General features: G+C 41.8%; 1 protein-coding gene across 1 annotated transcript in view; it reads left to right on the top strand.

The window, feature by feature from the left end:
• The first annotated feature begins 17751 nt into the window (after positions 1-17751).
• The window catches only part of TRIM24 (tripartite motif containing 24), a 55828-nt gene continuing 48108 nt past the window's right edge, over positions 17752-25471 (top strand). Inside the window, exon 1 of the mRNA XM_032207492.1 lies at positions 17752-18193. Coding sequence (XP_032063383.1) covers positions 17752-18193 — 442 coding nt within the window. The remainder of the gene's footprint in view (positions 18194-25471) is intronic.

The following is a 25471-nucleotide window of genomic DNA, read 5'->3' as shown; positions in this document are numbered from 1 at the left end:
AATCAGGAGGATTGCATAGATGTGCTCTTGTCTTTTCCCTGTACGAACTCAGGGAGAGAATGAAAGCTGCTCTGTGTAGTGAAGACGTATTAAAAAAGACATGCTGGAAGAAATATTTATGTAGTATTAGCATATTCGCTGCTGTAAATGAGTTTGGGCTAATTATTTATCAGGCCACACAGGGATAAGAAGGGGGGATAAGCTCCTAATATCACATTAGGAAAAATTAATTAAACAGAATAAACAATTTATTTGATTCTGCTATTTCCTTATTTCAATTGCTTGACTTAGCAATCTTGGTAATGTTCTTCAACAAATTGTTTATTTTATTAAACAGAAAAAAGATAGAAAAATGAAAATGAGCTGGAAAGAGACAAATTCCATCATGATCCCTCATTTTTCTCAGCAGAATGAGAACTGCAGAATTAGCGCAGATTTCTGCTACTTGAGCTAATGGAGTGCCACTACCAGTCACGGGCTGTCATCCTCTGAGTAAAGCACTCCCAGAAGAGGATTGCTGATGAGCACTGGTGAGAAACATGAACTGAGGATTTGCTTCTCTGCTGGGCTGACAAGTAATCAGGTAGATGAATACTCCAGTTGCAAGCTAATCTGCTGTGTCTCCCTCAGCCTCTCACCATCCTTGTTCTTTGCCTTCCCCACTTCATCCCAAACCCAGTCTCCTCACATTGCCAGTCACACTAGATCCCTGTTCCTGATCTCCCAAACCAATTCTCTCTTTGCTGTCTCCCAGTATGAAATCCCTTGCTCCCAGTCTACTGGCTGGACCATCTGAACTCCCAGATCCCTTCTCCAAGCCTTGTTCCTCCAGCACAGCTCTGGGATCCAGTATATCTTAGATTTTCTTCATGGTGCATTTGAACAACTCCTTCTTCCACATCCTTGATACCACCAGTGGGGCTGCTGACACCCAAGGAAGAGCAGCCCCCTAGCTTAGTGTCTGAGTGCCTAGAAATCTTACAGCCCATGGTAGCAGACACCTATCCGTAGCAAATGGGATTTTATGAAACTCCGTTGTTAAAATCATCTATATTAAATATGCACCATGACCTTCTATACACTTACTTCATGAGGATAAGAACTGCACATTCCTGACACAAATGTTATCATTTGTCAGTTTTTAAGTCCTAGCACCAATGTTGAGAGATCTAGGCTTTCTCAAAGTAGTCATCAGAATTTTTAAGCGTAGCATATTTTCCCCTACAGCCTGTCAGACATGTCAGACTTGTCAGAATTGTTTTTGCACTAGTTCCCATGAGAATGAGTGTCAAATAACAAGTCCTGAATTATACAGTTTCATATTGTTCAGATAGGACAACATGGTTGATACGTTTACTCTTACAAAAAAAAAAAAAAAATCCAATATCTTTAATGACCACTGTACAGATTTCTGTTCCATAGAGAAGATAAGAAATGTACTTGCAAACAAGAAAAATGAGATCCTGCTGTGCCAAGGTCTATGTTTGGTGTAGTTCAAGGTGACCAGTATACAGCTCAGCTTCTAACATAACATTTCCCCGTCCTCTGCAGTCAGTCCACCACGGCTCCTTCACACTGGGCATTTGTTACCGACATGAAAGTTGGACAGACCTGACTTAGGCTAGTAGGAGGAATCCAGGCGGCCTCATACCTCCACCTGTGTTGGCTAAATCTTGAACAATGCCTGGAATGAGACTAGGATCTAGCTGTCACAGTCCCCTTATTTTAGCTTTTCTTTCCCTCCCTTGCTCCCTCCTTTTTCACAGATGTTTCCTTTTGTTGTCTGCTTAAGAACAGTCTTTCTGAGATGTTAAAACTATGACATTTGGAGAACTGCTGTGACACTCTCAATAGACTGCCTCCAAAAAAACTGTTAGAGTCAGCTGGGCACAGCTACCATTTCTGTGCTTCCATGTGACCAACAGACAGCACAGCATATGCTGTGCTTGAGGCTTTCGAGCAACCTGAACTTGCTATTCAGAGCCAACACCAGAACAAGAAGCTATGTTCCCTTCTCTTTCAGCTCTTGTGCCTTCTTGTTTGTAGGTCTGTCTGTCAAGGGAAGGACTAGACTTTGACAACAGATCCAATAGAAGTTCCAGCACATCTCAGTGAACTTAATAACTCTCTTTTCCAAAATAGCAACAATAATACATTTTCTTAGTGTCTCTTTAAGCCCGTTAAAAAATAATATTTTCTACATACAGATTCTCAAAAGTTAATGAGGACAGGATTTTTTTAATGAAACCCAAACGTTTTTGCATTCCAAATGTTTTTATTCTTCAGCTTTTTTTTTTTTTTTTTTTTTCCTTTTTTCCTATCTTTGTTAAAGGGTTTAAAAATTTGCTGTAGTTTATGTTGCCATGGGAGTAAGCAAACTAAGATTTATGCATTTTAAACCTCAAACACTACCCCAAAACATGTTTAGCAATACAGTTTTGTACAGTGCCACAGTTGCTTTAATACACTTGACCCTCTGGGTCTACTTATTTTACTGAAATTTGACTCAGCAAAGTTAAATCCCCCTATATCATTCTTCAAGACAACTCATTTTATGTCTGGATACAAACCAATTCACCTCATAAGCCACATAATCAAATCCTGCCTTAACGTGCCAGTTAGCACTAGTGCAGTAGAGTGGAAAAAGAAACTGAGATGACTTTATACAAATGCACTTAATTTCTATAGGATGCTTCATGGGTATCAGAACAATAGAGGGTGTATTATCTCCTATGTCTACCAACACTCTTTTTCCTTGGCTTAGGTAATATTTTCCTGTAAGGGAATGGCAGCCTACTGTCATTTTGTTAAGCAAAATACTTGAATGGATCCCATGAAGTAAGCCATCTTTTGGCTTGTTTTTACTTGATATTAGAGGAACTGTTCTGTAATGACAAGCTCTGAAGCAAAATCTAAAAGACAGTACTTTCTCTGTTTGAAAGATTTCTCCATGCGATTGCAAATAAGAAACTTATGGAAATAGATATTATTCTCCAGTTACTTCATATTCTCCAGTCAACATGATTTACGCATCCCTCTTGCTATATAGTCTTTTGCGCAGATTTCGGTGTGTCTTTGTTTTATTCCACAATAATTCACATAAAAATATCAAACAAACAAAACAAAGAAATCAGCTGTGTAAGGATGTGCTGGAGTGAACTGCTCCAGGAAAAGTGCATTTATTTCCATGGTCAGGCTATTACAGACTGGTTGGGAGGTATCTCTTTTGAACCTAAACATTATAAGTCCATTAGAAAATAAGTTAGAGGTGGTTAAATAAGATTTTAATTTTCTCTCCTTTTCTACCTTCTCTTCCATTTTGTGTTAAATGCAAGATTCTGAGCAAAACAGTCTATTTCCGTAAGCCATAAACTATTTTTTCCCCATTTCAGAGAAATCTGCCTGGAACGTGTTCAGCCTTCTTGCTCTCCAGGCTCCTAGTCTGGCCAAGCAGATTAGGATGATTCTACCTGGGCTATTACTTTCTTTTCTTCTTCTCCCCATTTAGCTAAATCCATGCAACCCTAGAGGAAGGACTTGTAACCCAACATACAGCAACATCCTTGGCAGAGAGCCCAAAATCTCTCAGTATTCTTAGGTTCCAAAATACCAGCTCTATTGGTACTCAAAATATAGCTTCCCACCTTCTTCATTTTCCTCACCCTGCATTTCTAGGCTACATCAGGGTTGTGATACCCACAGGATTTCAGCCTGTGCAGGAAATGACTGAAATACTGCTTTTATGAAGACTGATGTATGAGAGGTAATTGTTGGTTGCTTGTAAGTCTGAATCACTCAATTGTTAGTGGCTTGCAATATCACTAACGAAGTTTCTTTTTTCCTCTACCTTGTTGAAGTGAAAGAGGCTCTTTTCTTTTATTTGAAACGCTGCTTTTCTTTGGCTTCCTATATTTCCTCTGAAAGTCCTTAGGCATTTTTCTTAATATAACCCTGTGCCTTGGCTACAGCATATCACAGATAATCGTATAAGAACAGTGTGGTGTATCTGATATGACTACTGCATGACTCTGATCTGACATGATCTTGCTGTAATGCTGTTGGGACATGATTGCTATATTGCAGTGAGTATAGAGGTGGCACAGTGTTAGAGGGAAAGCATAAAGGCTACAATAGAAATGCAGGGAAATTGGAAAGAATGCAGTGAAATGTGGCAAAAAGTGAGTAAAGGAATGGAAGAGCAAATTAACATTAAATACATTCAGGAAAAAATACTGAAGGGTAAACACTGCTAATGTCTGCAGATACTGGAGATGCAGATACTGTGACAATGCGAATAGCTTTTTTTTATATAGAAGAATGTACTTAGAGAAAATGAGGTAGGAAAACAAAAGAAAAACATTAACAAATGCACTCAGAATTACGATAGTCTTTGGACTGTGGCATCATATTCTGGGGCAAGAGTGGGGCTTCTAACTTGAGATACTGAGCATTCACATCTGGGCAAACCTGTAGAAAATTACTGAAGGGAAAATTTTGCTCTGGCCTGTTGGATAACCATCAATTATTTAAAGCAGCTTCTATATCTTGACTTCTACAATTCAGTGGACAAGTATAGTTTTATGTAGTTTTATCGCAGCTATCTCCTTTTAGCAGATTTTTTTTTAAGTTAATATACATATATTTTTAAAACACTCCTGTCTTGGTTGTTTAATTTTCTCAAGGGAGAAAGAGTTGCCATGCTTCCAGCTCAATACAGATTCTATTCAGGTCCATTTTCACATCAATCCTTCTTACTTTGGCACACTCCTGTGATTAGTCAAGTAGAAACTAAGAAATAAAATAATATATTGTATTGGGCTTACACGGCAAGGGTTTGATAGCAGGGAGCTACAGGGGTGGCCTCTGTGAGCTGAGCCCAGCAGCTGGCAGATCAGAGCCAGCTCCCACTGGCTCCAAAAAGGACCCACTGCTGGCAGAGCCAAGCTATGAGCAACGCTGGTTGCACCTCTGTGAGAGCAGATTTAAGAAAGGGAAAATCTGCTGTGCAACAGCAGCTGGGAGAGAGGAGTGAGAAAATGTAGAGAGAAGCAGCTGTGCAGCTCCCAAGGCCAGTGCAGCAGGAAGGCAGGAGGTGCTCCAGGCAGGCAGCAGCAGTTCCGCTGTGGCCTGTGGAGAGGCCCCTGGTGGAGCAGGCTGTCCCCCTGCAGCCCATGGGTCCCACATGGAGCAGATCTCCACGCTGCAGCCCGCCCATGGGTGGAGGAGCCCCCGGTTGGAGCAGGTGGATGTGGCCTGGAGGAGGCTGTGGCCCATGGAGAGCCCCCGCAGGCGTAGGACCTGCTCCGGCCCTGCTCATGTGCTGGAGCTGCAGCCCGTGGAGAGGAGCCCTCTTTTCCATTGTGTTCTCTCGCCCCTCTTCCTTTGAGGAGGGGGAGTGCGAGAGGGGTTGTGATGACGTTCAGCTTCCCAGCAGGATGAAACCACCATGTGTATTTTGGGAAGGTGGACTAACATTTTCAGTCACTCTATGAAACCATGGTTAGGGACATTAGGACAGACTGTCACGAAGTACAACTTGGTCTAGTTCTATCTACTTCAGTGGAGTTATGCCGAAGTGTTTTTGCTGATAATCTGAATTTTAGGTATTCTTTCTTACGATCTTTTAATAAAGTATAATCTCTGTAAAAATGTATAACTTGGAATAATTTTCTTTTGGTCCTTATCTGAAATTAAAATCATGTCATTAGCTGTAAGTTTTGTCCCAAGATGGAGTAAAATGCACCCAGTCATTACTTGAGAGCAAAACTAAATTTGCAATATTCTTTCTTACTTTAATCTTTTACTGGATGACAATAATGGCACATTAGAAAGTACTTCTGAGTTCCAACTTCATTTTAACTTTTAGGATATCTGCTGGCTGAACATTATTTATATGACTTCCAATTACAACAGTATGTGAGACATCTCAGTCTTTGAGGTCCCTCACAACATACCCATGGGACAGGAAAATGCTATTTTTGTGTAAATGCAAATGGAGCTGTAGACTCACTAAGTTGCCCTGGCAAGCATGTGATATTTATTTAAAAAAAAAAAAAAAAAAGAATCTAGTTGTCTTTGATCCCAGAGTATGTCTCTAATAGATGAACCAACACCCCCAAAATCAAAACCAAAAAACATTAAAATTAAAGATACTGTAGATTAAGATACTCCTTTGCAATACAGCTTGTTTGAAAGGAAGTAAAGGAAATAAATTAGGCATTTAGATAGTTACATACTACCCATGGTTTTGTAGAGTTGCATATATCTGCAAAGAAAACAAATCTGGAGTGCTGCATTGCACAACTTCATAACACTGCAGTTAGATTTCTCCTTGTATTTACAGACTGGTTTATTTTAAAATCTATTCAAGCATTGGAAAGTCATAAATATGCAGCTCCACAGATCTGGAGGTCAGATTTCTGTGACTGTAATAGATAGCTTCCGCTTATGAAGCTCTCCAATTTATGGTCAAACTCTGCTTGCTTTACTTGCATGTTTGATTTACAATGGAAATACGCATGTGAGTGAATAAGCAGGTTTTGTCACAATATTATATGGTTCTACAGTGCTGACAATGCTCCAACTGAAAAAAAAATAAATAAATAAAAATTAAAAAATACATACACTAAGGCACTAATCTAAAAGAGGCAGAATATGTAGAATATGATGGTTTGGTAGGTACATTTCTAAGAGGTGTAACACCACTTGCACAGTTTCATAGGAAAGATAATTGAATCAAGATATAAGGCTGTTTTTCTCTCCTTGCTAATATTTCTGAGGGTTCATACCAATGGAGTTGAAGCCTCGTTTTGACTCCTCTAGTAATATTATGAATTTTAAATAAAACAAGTCAACAGATACAAAAGCTGGCATCAGTCTTAACCTCTTCAATTTTGCCGGCACATCAGCATGCGGCATTTTGGATTATGCAAACCTCCAGTCTTATTGTTCGCTACAACTGTGAGAAGGGGCAGAAACTAAAATGTTTAGCATGTAAACATTGCCCTCAGATCTTCACAGAATGGCCTGACTCAAAGTCATGTAACACCTTGTCTTCTTTGTCTTCTAAACCTAGTCTTCCACTGATCCATGTGAATCACAGGCTTCTTCTGATCCTGTGGCTGATACTACTTTAATCAGGTGGTGCTGAAGGAGTTGGGGCACTGCCACTCTATTGGGGTATTTAATAAGAGAGAGACTGGATAGAACCAGCAGCCACAGATGTGCATTTCAGCTCATTATAATTAGAGGTGTATTTCCCTCACCATATGAATTCTGCTTTGTTTTGTAAAATACCATTTCTGATTGTAAGTGTAAGTAAGATTCACCCCTTTATGTTAAAGCCAGAGCAGACTATGTCTGGGAAGCCAAAACACAGGCATCAAGGTTTCATCAGCGATCCATAACTAATAAGTCATTGTCTTACAAAGATTTTCTTTCCAGCTGCCAAGAAAAGGAAGATAACCAGATAATCCCCCCACCCCTCCCAAGATATCTTAGTTGCCATTTAACAGTGCTATGTTCTTGCAGTCCATGGTTGAGCAGCTAAAGTGGCACTGCTTAACTGCTGGCACTGTTGCCAAAAGAGATGTATGTCAAACCATATGCCCAGGAAGGAATTTACCTATAGCTGGAAGTCATATGTGGAAAGGCAAAGGCAAAATTAACTTTGCCTATCTCTCACCCTTCTCCCCCACATATTAACTATGCATGAAGACTTTGAGAAGGAAATGCTCTTTGATTTTTCTGTGTTTGCCTTGGTCCACATGTCTTGTGCTAATTGAGAGTAAAATGTGTGAGTTTTAGATATTTTTTATTTAAAGTTCCTATATATGCAATCTATGTCCTTTAATTTCATTATAACATCATAAGAATTAATACCACAGGTCTTTCAATACAACAGAATGAAAAAACATGTAGAGAGGCTTGGGATTTGTGTTGGAGCTTACACAAGTCAGAGCGTAGGTGTCTCCCATGGCAAAGTCAGCTTTCAGAGCCATGAGGCCAGGTGAGTGCCTTGACCATGTGCAATACTCTTGACTTCAGTCTGGATACAAATGGCTGGAGGGCTTGGAAGGAATTATTACAGGTTAGACAGTCTTGTGCCTCTTTAGTGTGGCTTTTAGCCAGGTTTGTGACATGCTTATCCTATATTTCATTGTCTTGCCATCTATTCAGGGCTGTTCAAAGAAGCTGCATAATAAAACCGATGAGCTGGTTTGACTCCAGCTGGTCCTGATGCATCTTGTCCATTGCAGGTCCAGCTGAGTAGATTGGATGAGACCTAGGACACAGTGAAAGGGAAACTCTAAAATAGCTTGGAGGCTTTTTAAGAGGTAAATATCATTTAGTAGCTAATTGCTACTGCAAATAAAATATTCAGTAAAAAAAAAAAAAACAAAACAAGATAATGTTTGTTACAAGATAATGTTTGTAATATCTTTCTGTTAGGAAATCTGTAGCATGCTGCTTTGGCTTAAATTAACTGATTCTGAATTTTCTAATGAGCTTTGCTTCATTGAGTATCAACTCTGTAAAAGTAGCAACATGTATAATCAAAACAACCCTTCTTGCTTTCCCTGTATATGCATTCAGAGCCCAATCTCCAAATAACCTTAGAGAAAGTTCTCATTGCCTTTTTCTTCTCGTTAGTTCAGCATAGCCAACAGTAAGGCCCTTGTTTACATAAAGCAAATGTGCAATGATGCAGCAAAATCAATTTAGTCACACTGATGCAAATCCCTCATACAGATGTGATGCCTGTGTGCAAAGTAGGGCGTTTCTAAACACACATAGTATTTAAAGCAAAGTGAAAGGCAGAGATTTTATTCTTCTCAACTGATTCCTTAACGTGATTCATATAGGTGCTCCTGAAAGCCTAAGCTAAAATAAAATAATAATAATAATAAAAAAAAATCAAAAAGAGACTTTCTGGTAAAAAATATTGGTATAATTTGACCAAGGTTCAATTAGCAGTATCATTGATGATGAAGACATATCATGACCTTTAGGTTGCAAGTTGCAGTAGCTTTACAGATAGATTAATACTTGAAAACAAAACAAAACACCTTTTACATTTAAACTGAGCATATTTGACCTTAAAATCATTGAGAAAATAAATATGTGATTGCATAACTCCATTTTATAGTTTTCAGAACAGAAGTGAAAATGGATGTATTTTTGGTCCTGGGCTGTTCTTAGTAATTTAATGTGATCTGTTCTCAACAAGAAGGAAAACAAACCTCTGACACTCGATAAGCATAAGAACAGAACAAAATGTACCTTACTGTGGGTATTCAGCCAAAGATCTATGGACAAAAAAATGCACAGCCTATGAAGGTGTTACTGAAAACCAGGTGGGGTCAGCAAGAGAGATGACAGTTGGAATACTAGCAATGAGAGAATGACCATTTTCCTTTACAGTCTGCAAGGGTGTGGGGAATCAGTTGTGTTTTTTTTTTTTTTTTTTTTTTTTTTTTTTTTTTTATAAATAGAAGTGCTTCAGAAAATCGTGAAGTTGCTGAAATTCAGCAAAATTTCAAAAGTTCTGGTAATTTGGTAAATGTTTTGGTAAATGTCTTTTAGACTTTTTTGGAACAACAAAAAAAAAATCAAATACTTTATGTTGCAGTATAACATTTATTTAACATAATAATAAATGAAAGACCAAAATTCAAACAGAGTATTTTTATTGAAAGCACAGTTTTTAACTGATTCCAAACTATGTCCTAAAATCCTTTCTTTACAAAGTATTTGAAAATTGGGGAAACTTTTTCCTAATTTGAATGGAAGAACATTCTAAAATCTGGGAATCCTTTGCTAAACAAAATATTTGTTCCCCTCACAGTTAAGATAGCAGTACCAGAGGTGCTGCTTTCAGTGCTCACATTAGAGAAGTGATAAAAATATGGCATATGTGGCTTCTTTTCCATGTGCATTCACCTACTACTGTCATTATTGATGCTGAAAGGGATTGCTAAAACATTTTTCCCTCACTCCCATCCCAAGAAAGAAAAAGAAATTTCCAAAGTCCCCTTTTAGGAGTGAAACAAAGACAGACTCTCATCCTGGTGGATTAGTCTCCCAGCGGAGTCAGGTGACTGGAGAGATACTTTGAGTTCCAAAGAATTTGGACCTACAGAAACATACATTCACAGGAGTTCACAATACTTAATTCTTTCTAGCAACAGCACTAAGGTTAACAAGAACCCTAGCTCGAATCCTCATCGGAGAAAGAGACGGGGGCAAGGGAAGTGCTTAGACAGGTAGGAAGCTAAGCACTCAATTATCATTGCATTTAGAATCCACAGGCATTACAGCTATACCCCCTACTTTATAATTCCTGAGATTACTGAGATTTAACAAACAGAAGCTGTGGCCCCCGCTGGATAATTCCCGAGTCCCTTGAAATGAGTCTAATACCCAACAGGGTTACTCGTGCTGCTGCAGACAGCTATTTCTGGCCTTTTATATGTCAGAAAAGAAACTGGATGTGACGGATTTGGAGCTGCCCTGTGATAATTTAGGAATAAGGTCTGTTGGCCTGGTTATTTGGATGAATATCTGAGTTTAACTCATTAAGGGTGGACTTGCAACTCCATTCCTAAATTCTCTTTTGGGCAGTCTGTACTGATGATGCTGGGGTGCTCCACTTCCATTGAGACTGCACAGCCAGGGAGCATGAGGGCTTTAACGGGAACAGAGAGAGTTTTGAACCACAGCACGAGCCACCTCTGCACAGGCAGTCCTAGCATCGTGCTCATGCCTAGGAGAGATGTAGGCCTCCAAAGGTCCACTGCGGATTAGAGATGGGATCTGTTTGATACAGTAATTGGCTAGAGCATTGTTAGGAGACATTAACTGGGTTTGTCTTCATGGTTAGCCATGCTAATGCCAGGTGATCATGAAATTGTGTATGGAAGTGAAGGTTAACCATAAAAAAATACATTTCTGAAGAAAAAGGAGTTTTGCATAACATTGTCATTTTCAGCATTTTTGTCTACTAATGGGTGTTTGGAGTTGTCATGTTGGCTCTCGCTTCAGGCAAGTCCTTTTTCTGTGAAAGGGGACCGTAATACCTCATCAGATGACCCTAAGGTCATCTTGCAAAAGTACTGTGACATCTCTGAGCACGAAACTAAAGGGGAATTGTGTAGTGGTGTTGCTTTTCCACATTTTATGCTGGAGGCATGTTGGGTGGAGCACTGGGAAGACCATGGGGTGGCTGGCCTACTCCAGGGTGTTGAACCCAGCTTCATGGAACAGCTTGCCCAGAGAAGATGTGGACGTCCCCACCAGTGGAAGTGTTTAAGGCCAGGCTGGATGGGGCTTTGGGCAGCCTGGTGTGGTGGGAGGTGTTCGTGCCCACGTCATGGGGGTTGGAATTAGGTGATCTTCAAGGCTCCTTCCAACTGTGAGAAATACCTCAATATTTTTTTTAGACAGGGTCTTCTGTGAAGCTATTTCGTTCACAATTGCAATGGCAGGTGTCCTGCATGCAGGAGCTCCCAGCAAAAGTCCATCATAATCTTATATTCCCTATTACCCATGCTTGATTCCTCACATTTCCTGCCTGGCTGAGTACTACAGGTTCACAAACTACTCGATGATTATTACTATACCATACATGTACAATTTTATTTGCCCAACCATTAATTTCTCATCTTCTGTTTTTTCCTGCTTCCCTCATGACTAGAAGGCCCGTGATTTTTTTGTTTTTACTGATTTTGCACTGCTTGTCCTGTTTTTCTTGGCTATTCTCCTTATTTTGGGACAGTGGGACCTTCCCCTTATCTGCTTAACATACTCCCTACTGTTATGTCACTGTTATGCCTGCACAATCACTTCTGAATATGCAAGCTCAGTGGAATTTTCCACTGCAAAAACACATTCTACTGCAAAAACACAACTTTGTTTCTCAGACAACCCAAGCCATTCTGTGATCTGTGGGGAGCTTCCAGCGCAGATGAAGCCTTGTCAAGTGATTCTCTTCTTGATTGTAAAAGAAGAGTGTCAGTGTTTATTTGCCAGTTGCAGAAGAAATATTTGACACAAGGTAAATGGTACATATAATAGGACACAAAAGAGGTTTCCAAGAAACCATCCTGTAATTCAGAAGTAAAGATTTTGTGTGCATGCATATGTTGGGTGTGTGTAGTATAGAAAACATGAAGCTGAAAATTCCAAGAAAAAAAATCTCAGCCAGGTTTCTGAATGTTCTCTCAATCTTTCCTGTCTGAGTGGATGAGTCGTGGATGAGTGGATGGGTCGTTCACTGCAGCTTTATGGATTCTTGATTGTGGAGTTCAAGAAGGCAGCCTGTAGGCCTAAGCCATATTGTAGATTAGTTTCTAATTCAGCCATCATAGCTAGTGAGGCACTATGTTCATTCACTGCTTGTTCTAGCTGTGATGGTATGTAAAGTTCTCCTGGTTCACTGTTGCTGGGAAGGCTAATGCATTACATCTCCCTAACTGAATTTCTAATGCATTCATCTCGCCCCCAGTGAACATCCTTTATATTTTATGGTTTTCGTTGAACAGCAAAAACAACCATATATTAAGACATCCATTTGTCAAGAGAAGCTGGAATAGAAAATGCTTATTCTGGGGCAGACCTTCCCATTGGCTGCTTTGTATTGCTGCTGGTGGATTCTGGCCAAAAAGCTGCTACATCTACCTCTTGGATGACCACAGTAGCAGAAGCATTTTTTAATGATACAGATTGAGTGCTGAGTCTTCTCTGCCACTTCCTTCCCTGTTGCCACATAAAGGATAAAACTGAGCTGTCCAGATCACATTGCCAGCCACACAGCTTTATTTTGGTCCATGAGAAAACTTTGGAAAGAGACTATTTATTGTCACATGGCAGTCTCGGGAGGAGGAAATGTGCATGCCAATGCTTAGGGGTAATCCAGGAGGGGTTGTGTTTTGTAAGACCTAGTGACTACTAGAAAATCTAGAAATACAAGGAGAAGACAAACAGTGAACCACAGACAAAAGGAAGAAATCAGAGTCAACAATTATATTCTGAGTGTATGAAGTTCCTAATTATGAGCCCTCTGTTGAGAAGTTCTGCTGGATAGTCAGCAGCCATTGCATTGTGGTTGAAGCTTCTGGAAGAGTGTGTTGCAGGTACCTAGACTGAAAATGGCAAAGGCCTAGGCTGTGGTGACAGTCTACATCTACAGAGAAGGCAAAATGCTGAGGAAATACTATTGCTTCTCGAATTTGCTTTAACTGGGTTGTCCAGAAGAAGGACAGGATATAATAAAACTCACATATTGTGAACATGAGTAACAAGTAGCATAGCAAACTCTTAAAGTCTTCTGTGAGTGTGGAAGATGAAGGAAGAGACGAAGTAATCTGTTACTGGTTGTTTCCTGCAGCTAGTCAACGTGACTTCCAGATTTTCTAAGCTGACTCTGCAGCAACTTATCACGATCCTCATTTTGCCTCTACTGGTTTATCTCATCCTAGTGAAACAGTGAGGAGGCCAACAAGTCAATATTTCTGACAGAAACTAGATCAAACTGGCCGCTGCTTTTAAACTGAAGACATTTTTCAGACTTTTTCCAAGCAGCCCCAAGCAGCTCCTAGAGCTAGAGTCCCTCTGTCACAGATTATTGAAATTTGAAATCCTGTATTGAATAAAAATTTTACTAGTTGTCTTTGGGGGGCAACTGGGACATAGACGTGAGGGCTGCCATCTGTGTCATCCCATTGATGAACTTAAGTTTTGCTGATGAACGGCCCAAGTTGCCATCCAGGATTTACTTGTTTTTTTTTTTTGGTTTCAAGATTTACAGTCCCTCCCTAAGTGGTCTAAAAGAATTATTTGTGGGGCCTTTGGAAGCAGAAGGTTGTTTGGTTTGCTCTGGATTCCCTACTACTTCTTGTTTTTGAATGGTCTGGCCTACGGTAAGTATAGCTCCACTTGCTCAGCACCATACAGCTACCTGAGGTACACCTAATAAGTTTTTTTCTCACAGGGAAAACCTCTCTCCTGGGAACCCATTATTTTTTTAGGGGGCTCTCAAGAAGAGGGTTGATATTGAGAATTCTGGGGAGTCTGTTTTACTTGTCTGACCTGTCTGCTGTCTACTCCAGTTTGGGATCACCCAGCTGACACTGCATTGTCCCATCCCATTTCTCAACTGCAATTAACAATGCCATGCATCAGTTCTGCCCAGGTAAGGATGGGTTGAAAGCAAGGCTGGCCATCCTGTGCATTATGCTCTACATTTTTCTTTATTTTGCCCCTTTCTGCAATGAATTACAGTTTTAGGGCAGTGGAGACTCCCCTTATCAGTGGATTCATGGCTTGAAGGTGAGGGTCTGCAGGGGCTGATACAGGGTAATTACCATGTGTACCCCTGTAGTTCATAGCCTGGATGCAGTCTGTCTTTGCAATGGCAGTAGAGAGTTTGCCCAATAATCATATTGATCATTAGGACTCCCCTTTCCCAAGGTCTATGTCCCCTGTCCAACACACTGTCCAGTGTGTGATGAAGTATGATTCAGTGTTAGGGTCCAGTCCCTTGTTTAAAAACACTCCTGGTCCCCAAAAACCATCCACCTCAATTTGGTCTAACATATGACAATCTCCTCTGCTTAAGGAGATGTACCACAAATATTCAGTCTTGGTTTCACCAGGCTTCTGCCCATATTTTTCCTGCAAACTAGCCCATTGAAGGGGATCTCATGAAATGGTCTTTGTCATATTTCTTAGGTCGCTTCCTTAGGCTCCAGCAGATGACTCAGTTTTAATAAGAGGGGATACTGTAAATTCATTTGGTGGCAAGAGTTAGATGAATCAGAGGTTGCTGTAGAATCTGGATCATCCAACTCATCCTCAACACTCAGATCGTGATTGGGGTCTTCAAAAATATCTCCATCCCAATCTTCTGGAAACACTATTAGCTTATGGATTTTTGCAGGATCTGGGGCCTGAGGGTTGGGGCACCCAAGTTACTATTTCTAGCTTGTCCTCTATGCTTTGTTTTTTCCTTTTTCTCCCGCAATAATTTCTGTAATTGTTCTATTTGCAGTGATAACAGTTTTTCACACCTTTTTCTTTGTTCAACCTCATCTCCTAACATATTCATTTCATTTACTTTACACTCCTTATGTGGACTTGCTGCTTCCAAACATGTTCCAAACATTTTGCATATGATTCCATTTTCTTTACCATTTTTTCAGTTTCTTTCTTGTGAGGTTTAACCATTCCTCTACTTTACTCCAGTTATTTCAGATTTTGGCGATGGGTTAACTCCGTGTCTCCATAAGCAGTCAGTGATTGAACATGCCATCCAGCTAACTATGCCAATATTTGTCACAGGTGAATGATTAAAACAAGTTCTCATCATGAGGTTAACCAAAAAGATTTATTAATCATGTTTAAATAGAATTAGTGACTAAACAGAAATGGTCGTCAGGCACTCTATTATGGTTAACTGGCAGTCGAACCTTCTACTACTTATTCTGCGCCAAATAATTAAGCTAGTTTGATGTGTACAAAATGTTGCTCAAGCTTGACGTATATATAAATGTTGCATGCATAAAGAAATGTTGCTTAAACATACAATAAGGGATCTTTCAACCTTGAGGTTGAGTAACCTTGAGAGGCATCCCTGTTCACAGGGAGATCACCACCATGCAGCCCACTGTCATGCAGAAGAGCTCAGTGGACTCTAGTGACTACAGATATTTACACTCTAAAACTGTTGACTTGTAGTCAAACTTCTTCCTTTTACAGTCATACATTATGTGCTATTTTTCTCTTTCTTGTTAGTAATTTCTCAACTGTATCATTTCTGGGTAGGAATTCATGTTTTGGGCAGTCAGTTTAGTTCCTGACATGGCATGACTCTGCACTGTTTTGCAAATTTTGCATACCACGTCAGCTTCAGATAGGCCTGCTTATCAGCACTGCCTGAACCAAAGAACCATCAGTGTGAGACAGAGGGGATGTACCCACCACACGCTGATGGCCAGAAGCTGTGTGTCTGTGGTCCAAAACCAGTGTGGCTATGTTAGAATAAGGGGGTGCAGCATCTTTATTAATTATTTCCACATTTTGTGTGAGTAATGCAGTTACATTTCGAGGCTTTCTTCTTCACTCTGTTGTCTTTCTATAGTGAATGCCTGGTTGTATTGGGATGGCTATTTCTTAATACTTGTAGCTCTTGCTGTGAGTACTCCTAATACGATTTCCTCACTAACAGCAAGGAGAGCAGGATTTTACATTCAAATTCAAATAATCCAAGTTCAAACATTTATTTTAAATCAGGTGCAGTTTGGATGCCATGTGACTACAGATTTTACAGTGCAGTTTGAGTGCACTTTGTAAACATCCCAAGCAAACAAACTCTGCAGGAAACAAAATCATATCATTTTAGTAATGTCTGGGACACTGGCTTTTCATGGAAATTATGATTTCCAGGAAAGCGTCTGTCCAAATCCTTTGCAGGATGGTTGTTGTACCTTTAGATAATCTCTATTTTCCTGTCTAGATGCCTGTTGGTGAAACAGCTTACACTAGTGACAGAAACTGCCTGGTTTGATGATCTTCTGGCTTTCTGTCGTTCCTCAAAAATAGATTACTTGTTGACTTTCTGATCATGTTTGCTATCAAAAGTAATCAGATGTACTTCAGTTATCACTTGCTTCCTGGCAGGCCCATTCCAGTGGCATTTTGATACTTTTCACCTCATAGAACTTGTACCATCATCATTAGCTTTAATTCCTGAGCCTGTTTCATCACTAATGTTTACACGTTCTCAGCATGTTAGCTCCTGTTGCAAGGAATTAGAAGAACATCATTGCTCTGTGTCCCATAGCCAAGGTGGGGGCTGGAGAAAGAGGACGGGGTGTAAGCAGAGGGAGAGGCAGAAGGTGTGCTCCAGGAAAGTGTGGCTGGTGACATTTTTCTTTCTGTGTTGGCAGCTCAGAAGGCATGGCTGGTCCCCTGCGTTGATATTTGTAAGCAGGGAATGATATTTATCGCTTAAAAGTTCCTCACCCTAACTCCAAAGCTGGTTCCTTCCTCCCCCCAACAACCTGTAGTATTGTTTTGTTATTATGGTGAATTATGGATGTGAGACATGCCAAATCATGGCACTGCTCCTGTAAGCAGTTGTCCTATGAGCTAAAGAAATTAGTCTTTTGTTATGTGTGGCTTCTTTATGCTCGTGTTTACTAGTGGTTGATGGTGGGGTCCAGGTGGGATCACCACTGGCCTGGGACTGAAATGTAGGCAGTGCTTTATGTAGGGAAGCGTACTCCAAGCATTTGACGCAGTAAAGCGTTGAGTCCAAACCACCACCGCACTTTTTTACTTTTGCCGATCGCCAACCAACTTCACCCAGCTCACACACCTGCGCGGGGCGGCGCGGACACCCCACGCCACACCGCACACAGACACCTCCACAGGCGGCGAGGGGCCGAACCCCCTTCACACCCCTCCTGTGGGGCGGCCATTAGCGCGAGGGCTGAGGGCGGGGCGGCGGCGGCGGCAGAGGGCGGGCCCCCGCCAACGGCCTCCATGGGCGGTGCCTCGGGGCGGGCGGGCGCTCCCCGCACGTCGCCGTTCGGGGGCGTGGCCGGCGGGGCGGGGCGGGGCGTGCCGGCCGTTGGCCGTGCGGCGCGGCGGGGCAGGCACAACCCCGCGGGCAGCGGCGGGGGCAGCGGGGCCGCCCCGCCTCTCTCCCTCCCTCCCTCCCTCCCTCCCCTCGCAGCTCCGGGCAGGACAATGGAGGAGGCGGCGGCGGCTGTGGCAGCGGCAGCGGCGGCAGCAGCAGCGGCGGCAGCAGCAGCGGCAGCAGCAGCAGCGGCAGCGGCAGGGGGGGCCCTGCCCTGCCCGGTTGATCGCGGTGGTGGCGGTGGGGCGGCGGCGGCGCTGAGCGGGGAGAACGAGGCCGAGAGCCGGCAGGGCCCGGCGGAGCGCGGCGGGGAGGCGGCGCCGCTCAACCTGTTGGACACTTGCGGCGTGTGCGGGCAGCCCATCCAGAGCCGCCGGCCCAAGCTGCTGCCCTGCCTGCACTCCGTCTGCCTGCGCTGCCTGCCGCCGCCCGACCGCTACCTCATGCTGCCCCCCGCCGGCCCCCCCGTGCCCACCGCCGCCCCCCACAAGGAGCCGCAGCCGCCGGCGCCCCCCTCCCCGCCCGGCTCCTCGCCCCTGCACTGCACGCCCGGTAAGCCGCGTGTCGCGACAGGCAGGGAAGGGGGAGGGTTGGGGTGCTGTCGCGATGTGGGGCTGGACGGCAGGTGGCGGGGCGCAGGGCTTCCCTGCGCTTTTCTAATTCGCCTTTTTAATTCGCTTTTCAAATTTCCCACCTCCCTGCTGCCCTCCTTCCTTCCCTCCTTCCTCCCCACGGTCCCGGCAGGGTCCCTCTCCCCCTTTGCCGCTGGTCCACGTGGATGGAGGGGGGGTCGCGGGATGGGTTGGGTGTAAAAGCCCCCCCCCCCCTCCCCCGATCGGCTCTGCCCAGCACAAAGTTTCGGACAGCCCGCCTGCTGCCGCCGGGGGGGTGTGGAAACGCAGCCTGGTGATGGGCGAGGGACGGCTCCAGGCTGGGAGCAGCTTGCTGAGGCTCCTGCTCCCTGCCCTGGTTGGTGGGCTGCTGGGTTGGGTTACAGGCGGCTGCATCCTAGGAGAAGGTGGCAGCAGGCATCCTCTAGTGGAAACGGGTGGAGGTCCTGGAGAGTCTCAACCGAAAATGAAATGAAAACTGAGCTTGTTTACGGGATGTGACGGATAGCGCTGCTCGTGCTTTTTTGGGATCCGCGGGAGGGGGGGCGGCAACTCAGGCAACAAATTCTGCGTGAAGCAGGCAGCAGTAACTCCAGATTAGCCACTGCTGAGCCACTGTTCCTTAAGCACACTTAGTTCTTAATGTTTTTACTGAGAAACCTTGCTGGCAGATCTGACCAAAAAGATTACAACTCAAATGCGTGAAGTGTTTGCAGCAGTTCATAGGAAAAACACTCTTGAGAGAGGCGAATATTCAGGACAATTGTAGGCAACAGCTTGCTTCAGAATTCCTGAGAAAGTCAGACCCACGTAGTTTATTTGCAAGATGCGCCGAGCCTCTTCATCTGCATGGATATCTGCGTTAGTGTGTTCATTCAGACTTTAATTTTAATGTATAGTCTATGTGGGAGTCAAACTGTCTAGTCAGAAGTCCCAGAACTGGGAAAAGCTGAGAGACTCAAAGCCACTATTTTTAAGCTTGGTGGATCTGGGAGATGTTATTGCTCATACATCTTGGAGTAGAACTGTGAAATCCTGCACGGGAGGAACATAAAAAGCACAAACTTCGGTGTATGGCAGGATGTTTCAAGATGTGACTTGGAAACGAGAAAGGGGGCAGAGATGCAGCTAGCTCAGGAGTTGTGACATAGGTGAGGGAGTATGTAATTGTCTTATGGGTTTTGAGGTCATGAACAGCACAGCTCAGTTCCCAGATGGTATGTTTAAATGTAGCACAAATAGGGGTTCATAGTTAAGCATGAAGTGAGATGTACCAAAAGAATGAAAAGATCAGTGCTGTTCAGACGCCTGCTTACAAGAGGACAAAGGATAGCTAAAACAATGAATCGTGCACCAGTTGTAAGCTGGCAGTTCTGTTCACTCTTTTTGACTCTGAGTTGGTTCTGTATGAATGAATAATACTGTAGATATTCCTCCTCCCTGTTCGACAAGTGTACATACATGCTATTTTTTTGGTGACATGATTTTTATCCTATTTTCTTTCTAGTTATTTGCATGCTTCCACACTGCCGTTCATTGCCCAACAGGAAGAAGAGACCTGTATAACTCTCCCACTCTTCCTGATGCATTCCTTAGGTCTTCTCTTGTCACTGTTCTGGCTCCATTGAAGTGACAATGACTGTAGACTTGTGAACTTGATGTGCATTGGCTGCTTTGTTTTCCAACTGATATAAAACATCATAAACTTAAGTTAGGATTTTTAAAAAATGGCGTCACTGTATAAAGCTGATTGTAGTGGAAAAAATATTATGGTTGGAGGAGTTCTTAAGGTCTGAGAAGACAGAAGGACGGACAAAACAGTGCAAATCTGTCGTCTCCTCTGGTAATATGCTGCACAGTGTTTATGAGAAATCACCTGAAGTAGTAAACTGAAAACTACCAGCTTAGAAAGCTGGACAATAAACGCCTCACATGATGTAAATTATAAGATACTGTGACCATCCTGAAGAAATAAACAGCAAGGAAGCTATTTGCTAGAAGGAATGTCCTAGGGAAGGCCCACAATAGAATTACAAACTATAAGCAGCTCCTGAAAGATAAACAGAAAGGATGCTTATGCATGTGTGCTGAGCAGGACCACGAGGCACAAAAAAGCCTGGAGAAAGATTGACAGAAGGGAGTCAGTCTTGAACAAAGGAAGGGATCTGATTTGACAAATGCTTCCGTGAGCCAGCCTTGCAAAGGAGTGCTGTGCTCATGTCCACATTAGTTGAGAAACAGGTAACAAAAAATGAATTTTGTGTAAAGTCTGGCTATGTGGGGTCCTATTCTTTTTTTTTTTTTTTTTTTTTTTTTTTTTGTCTTTGTTAAACTATTTCTAAGCAGAAAAAGGTCCTTCACTTGACATACTTGTGTGTATGTTGGAAGTTGACTTGGGAGAACGTTGGTTCTCTCGCTGTAAAAACATAACTAGTAAAGGAGTGCTGTGAAAAATCTCTCAAACTTGAGAATCTAGAGCAAATTATGAACTTTGGTGTTACTTACTTGAATGCAAAGTTCAGCATGGGTAGTAGCAATGACAAGCTTCAAGACATGAGGAGTTTCTTGTGGTATGCGTTAATCAGTGTTCCTCTTGTACAGGTAGGCTGATGGCGAGGCTGTCTACAGTGTGGATATGCTCCATACTGTCACATGCATTCAGTTTTAAAATGAAATGATTTCTATAGAGAAGAATACTTGGGAATCTCTGATCTTTGTACTATTCCTGAAGTATAAGGTGTTGCAGAGTTAGCTGTGTGACTTCAATGGTGTTAGCACCAGAAAGCTCACTGCTCGTTTTCTGGATGTCTAATGGTAATTTATTTGATGTAGTTGATTTGTTGTTTGTTTGTTTGTTATTTCATGGAGAAATGACTGGTTGCTGGGCAGAAACTTTATGAACTGTGGGGAAGGCTGCAAGACTGTCTCTGTATATGCAATACTTGCTTGTGAGCAAATGTCTACAGATACTTCCAGTAAATACCTTGAGTAATTTAATGTATGTTTTCCTTTCGTTTCTCAAACGGTCCTTCTTTACTATTTGATTGTGCAAGTATCAGCTGATATGTATGAGATTGTACTTAAGTGGAAATTTTTAATGTGAAATAGTTAGAGCTTCTGTTCCTTTTTAAGCCTGTTTATTTTGTTTCGAGGTTGTAAACATGCTTTTGTTTGCTCTTTGTCATCAGTCTGCACACTGTATAAGTATATTGGGACTTAGTGTGTGGAAAAATTCATGAATAGAAATGTGTAGCAAAACTTTATGCAGATATGCTAATTAAATCTTACTAGTGTCAATAGTGAAAATAATAGAGGGAAACATTTCTTCTTCGTTTCATCTGCAGACAAACTGATCAGCAAAGAGATCTGTATGAAGATACTAAGAGCATGGGATGTTTGGACACTCCCAGGATATAAATTCTTAGGGAGTGTCCAGACTTACAACTCAAATATGTTTGATACTTGCTCTTAATTAAGGAATAAATACTTCAGAGTTACTGAACAAGCATATCAGTGTTTGTTTGATATTTCAGCCAATTAATGCTCAGAAATATCTGTATGCCAATACAACTTGGAGATCTGCAAGGCAAGGAATGAAGACTGAATCCTTGATATGCCCATCGTGTATGCAGGTGGCATTTGTTTTATTATGTCCCACAGTCAGTCTTTATATAGATAGCTTTAAACTCTTTCACATTCTTAGCTGATCTTGATATCTGCTGTCATCTGGACTTTCTGACGCCATCACTTCATTTTATCTTGAAAATACAGCTTTTGGAATAACTTACACACAGAGAAATAAGAATGTTTGATATGTTCTTTCCCTCTTTAGGTCTGATAATTAGGATCCTTAGGAAGGATATAATAGCTTCATTTGAGCCTTCTTGTGGTGAGGATCTGCTTTTCTTTCAGGTCCTGAAAAGACCTTTTTCTTTTCAGTTTAAGAAGACTCAAGATTTTTTTTTTTATCTGTCTGCTACATTAGATTATTTCAACATGCATATTGCCACTTGATTAAACTGAATTCCCTCCATCTTTAGTGCTGCAGAGTCCATATTTTATTTATGTATACACACACTCCCACATACATACACATCTATGGCTGCATCTATGCATCCTTTCACAACTGTTATTTCTGTTAGGGTGCCATCAGGAAATGAGAGAATCATAGAATATCCTGAGTTGGAAGGGATCCACAAGGGTCATCGAAGTCCAACTCCTGGCACCACACAGGTCTACCCAAAATTTTAGACTATGTGACTAAGTGCACAGTCCAAACCCTTCTTAAGCTCCGACAGGCTTGGTGCAGTGACCGCGTCCCTGGGGAGCCTGTTCCAGTGCATGACAATCCTCTTAGTGAAGAACCTCTTCCTGATATCCAGTCTGAACCTCCCCTGTCGCAGCTTGATGCCACTCCCGTGAGTCCTGTCACTGGTCACTAAAGAGAAGAGATCTGCGCCTGCCCCTCTGCTCCCCCTCATGAGAAAGCTGTAGGCCACAATGGGGTCTCCCCTCAGCCTCTTTTTCTCCAGGCTGAACAGGCCCAGTGACCTCAGCCGCTCCTCATACATCTTCCCCTCTAGGCCCTTCACCATCTTTGTAGCCCTTCTCTGGACACTCTCCAATAGTTTAACGTCCTTTTGTACTGTGGTGCCCAGAACTGCACTCAGTACTCGAAGTGAGGCTGCAGCAGTGCAGAGTAGAGCGGGACAATCACTTCCCTCAACCGACTGGCAATGCTGTGTTTGATGCACCCCAGGATACGGTTGGCCCTCCTGGCTGCCAGGGCACACTGCTGGCTCATGTTCAGCTTGCTGTTAATCACAACCCCCAGATCCCTCTCTGCAGGGCTGCTCTCCAGCGTCTCGTCGCCCAGTCTGTACATATAGCCACAGTTGCCCCGGCACTTGCTCATGTTAAACTTTGTGTGGTTAAAATGAATTGTTTAACCCATAAGAAACTTAACAAGTTTGGGGAGTGCTTGCATTTGAACAGAACATACGTATCTTTCTTGTACATACCTATAAGGTATACCTTTCATACTCTTTTTTTGATTTGTGCTTACATTGAATTGAAAACTCCCAGAGTCCCAGATATGAAAAGCATTTAATACTGCTACAGGTGAAATATAATATTATTGTTTTGATGGCCTGATTGATGTTTTGATTCGGCTATCAAGTTATAAAATCAAAGTTAAAATACTAATCTACGTGATGCCGAAAGAAGTTTTAATCATGTTTGCTCCCATATATGCTCAATATAAGCACATGATACTTGCTTATTACCCTATGCATTTTTACAGAATAGTACTTGCAGAGTGGGTTAGATGCATTTATTTTCTTGATATTTTTCACCAATAGCAAGTGAGAGATTAAAAAGCTGAAGCCATCAGAAACATCAGATGAGAGTTAAAACGGCTGAAGCGGTGTAGCCAGGTTCATTTGAGTTAGAAGCCTTTTAAAAGTTACTGTAACAAGTTATCAAAATAGTTGAACTTGTGTTAGAAAGTTTTTGAGCAAAGGTTTAAATCCTCAGAGGGAAGCCTTCCAATTCTGTTCAGCACAAGACTATATTAATGTTTGTGGTAAGCTATTAGTATTTCTAAAAAGGAAAGAAAGTTTTGACCATAAGGAACAGCAGAGGAAATATAAACTAATGTACTAGAAATTCTCATGTGTGTATCTAGTTGAAAGTGCACTGGGTTGTTTGAATGCATGTGACAGAGATCCCTCTTTGGAAAATGATGTCTGAAGAGCAGGAGAGAAATAACTTAATGGAGCACAGCTTCATTAAGAGGCAAGAGGAGGAGGGGGTGTGCATTGTTTGTGGTCTAGTTCATTCATTAGAGAAACATACTGAGGAGCTAGCAGGCCATCCAAAAACAGGGGGCTTTTAGGTTGACCTGCTGACTTACGTGAGTATGACAGAGTGGTTGGGTTCGCTCGACTTTAAGCAGCTTATTAAATTTGAGGAAGGAATTTCCATGAAACTTTTGCTTCTGAATGTAGCATTGTTAAAGAAGCTGCACTTCTGTACAGGAAAAGCTTTACGCCAGTGTTGTGAAAGTTTGTATGAAGATGCTGTAAATGGAATTTCCATATAATTTAGTGGAATTTCCCAGTAACAGGAAACTTGTGAAAGCGGGTATTTTGCCTGTTATTTCTAATCTAAAAGTGAGGCAGGGGAAAACCAAAAATAATTTAACTTCAACATGACTGAATTTTGCTGTGAATAACTGACTTTATGACAAATATGTTATTTCTTTAATTGAAAATTAAGGCTTTTAAAAGTTTTACAATACCATGAAATACTGTATTACAATAGTCTCTGCTGATTTGCTAACACTAGCAAATTCTTTAGGTAAATATGACCCTGTAGCCTGTGTGTGGGACCTATGCAGGTGATCCAGCTGAACAGTGAATAATATCAAGATTTCCTTCTGGAAAAGGATGATGCAAATGGAAGTCAAAATGTATTATTCTAGTAACTGCTTAGGCTCTAGTTACCAGCACTATAAGTGAAGTGGGTTTGACAACACAGCTGGCAGTCCTTCTGAAAACACAGAACGATGTGATGTGGGGATTAATCAAAAGGTTGTATCATTTGTGGTTGTATGAAAAGGCAGTTAGGTCCTCTGTGTAGGCTCTGACCATGAGTTTTAACTCCTGCAACATGGTGAACCAAGTGAGCATCAGTGGTTTAGAAGGCACTGTTATCACTGGATTTGAATGAATTTGGGAGTATGGAATTGTTACATCCACTCTAGGCTTAGTGAAAGCAAATGACAAAAGTGAATTCTGCCTTTTTTTGGTGATGATTTGTAATGAAAATACTTGTTGTTCCCTTGAGTAGTTTCCTGTTGGTGTTTCCCATAGAATGACATTTATACATGGAACGTTTCCTTAAAAAAAATAAAATCTTTTAATGTATTTATTACCTCTTATTTAACTTTCATCTGCTGTAACAGCTTACTGATTTTTAGTCTTTAGCTAATTTAAAGGCCATAGAAAGTAGCTGTGGAGTCATTTACTGTTTAAACTGTGTACTTAAAGCTCAATATACTTTGGAGACTTCACTTGAACTGACTGACTATCTACAGGTTTTTTCTAAAGGACAGAGAATGTATGAAAACAAATGTTTAATATCAAAGTGGGAAAAGGTTGTGTGAAATAATTAAGAAAACTACACCATTTTTAACCAGAAACACTCTTGCAAAGTC

This window comes from Aythya fuligula, chromosome 1 (assembly GCF_009819795.1).
Source record: "Aythya fuligula isolate bAytFul2 chromosome 1, bAytFul2.pri, whole genome shotgun sequence".
NCBI classification, from domain to species: domain Eukaryota; kingdom Metazoa; phylum Chordata; class Aves; order Anseriformes; family Anatidae; genus Aythya; species Aythya fuligula.
The sequence above is the reverse complement of the archived record's forward strand: the minus strand, read 5'-3'. Positions and strand labels throughout refer to the sequence as shown.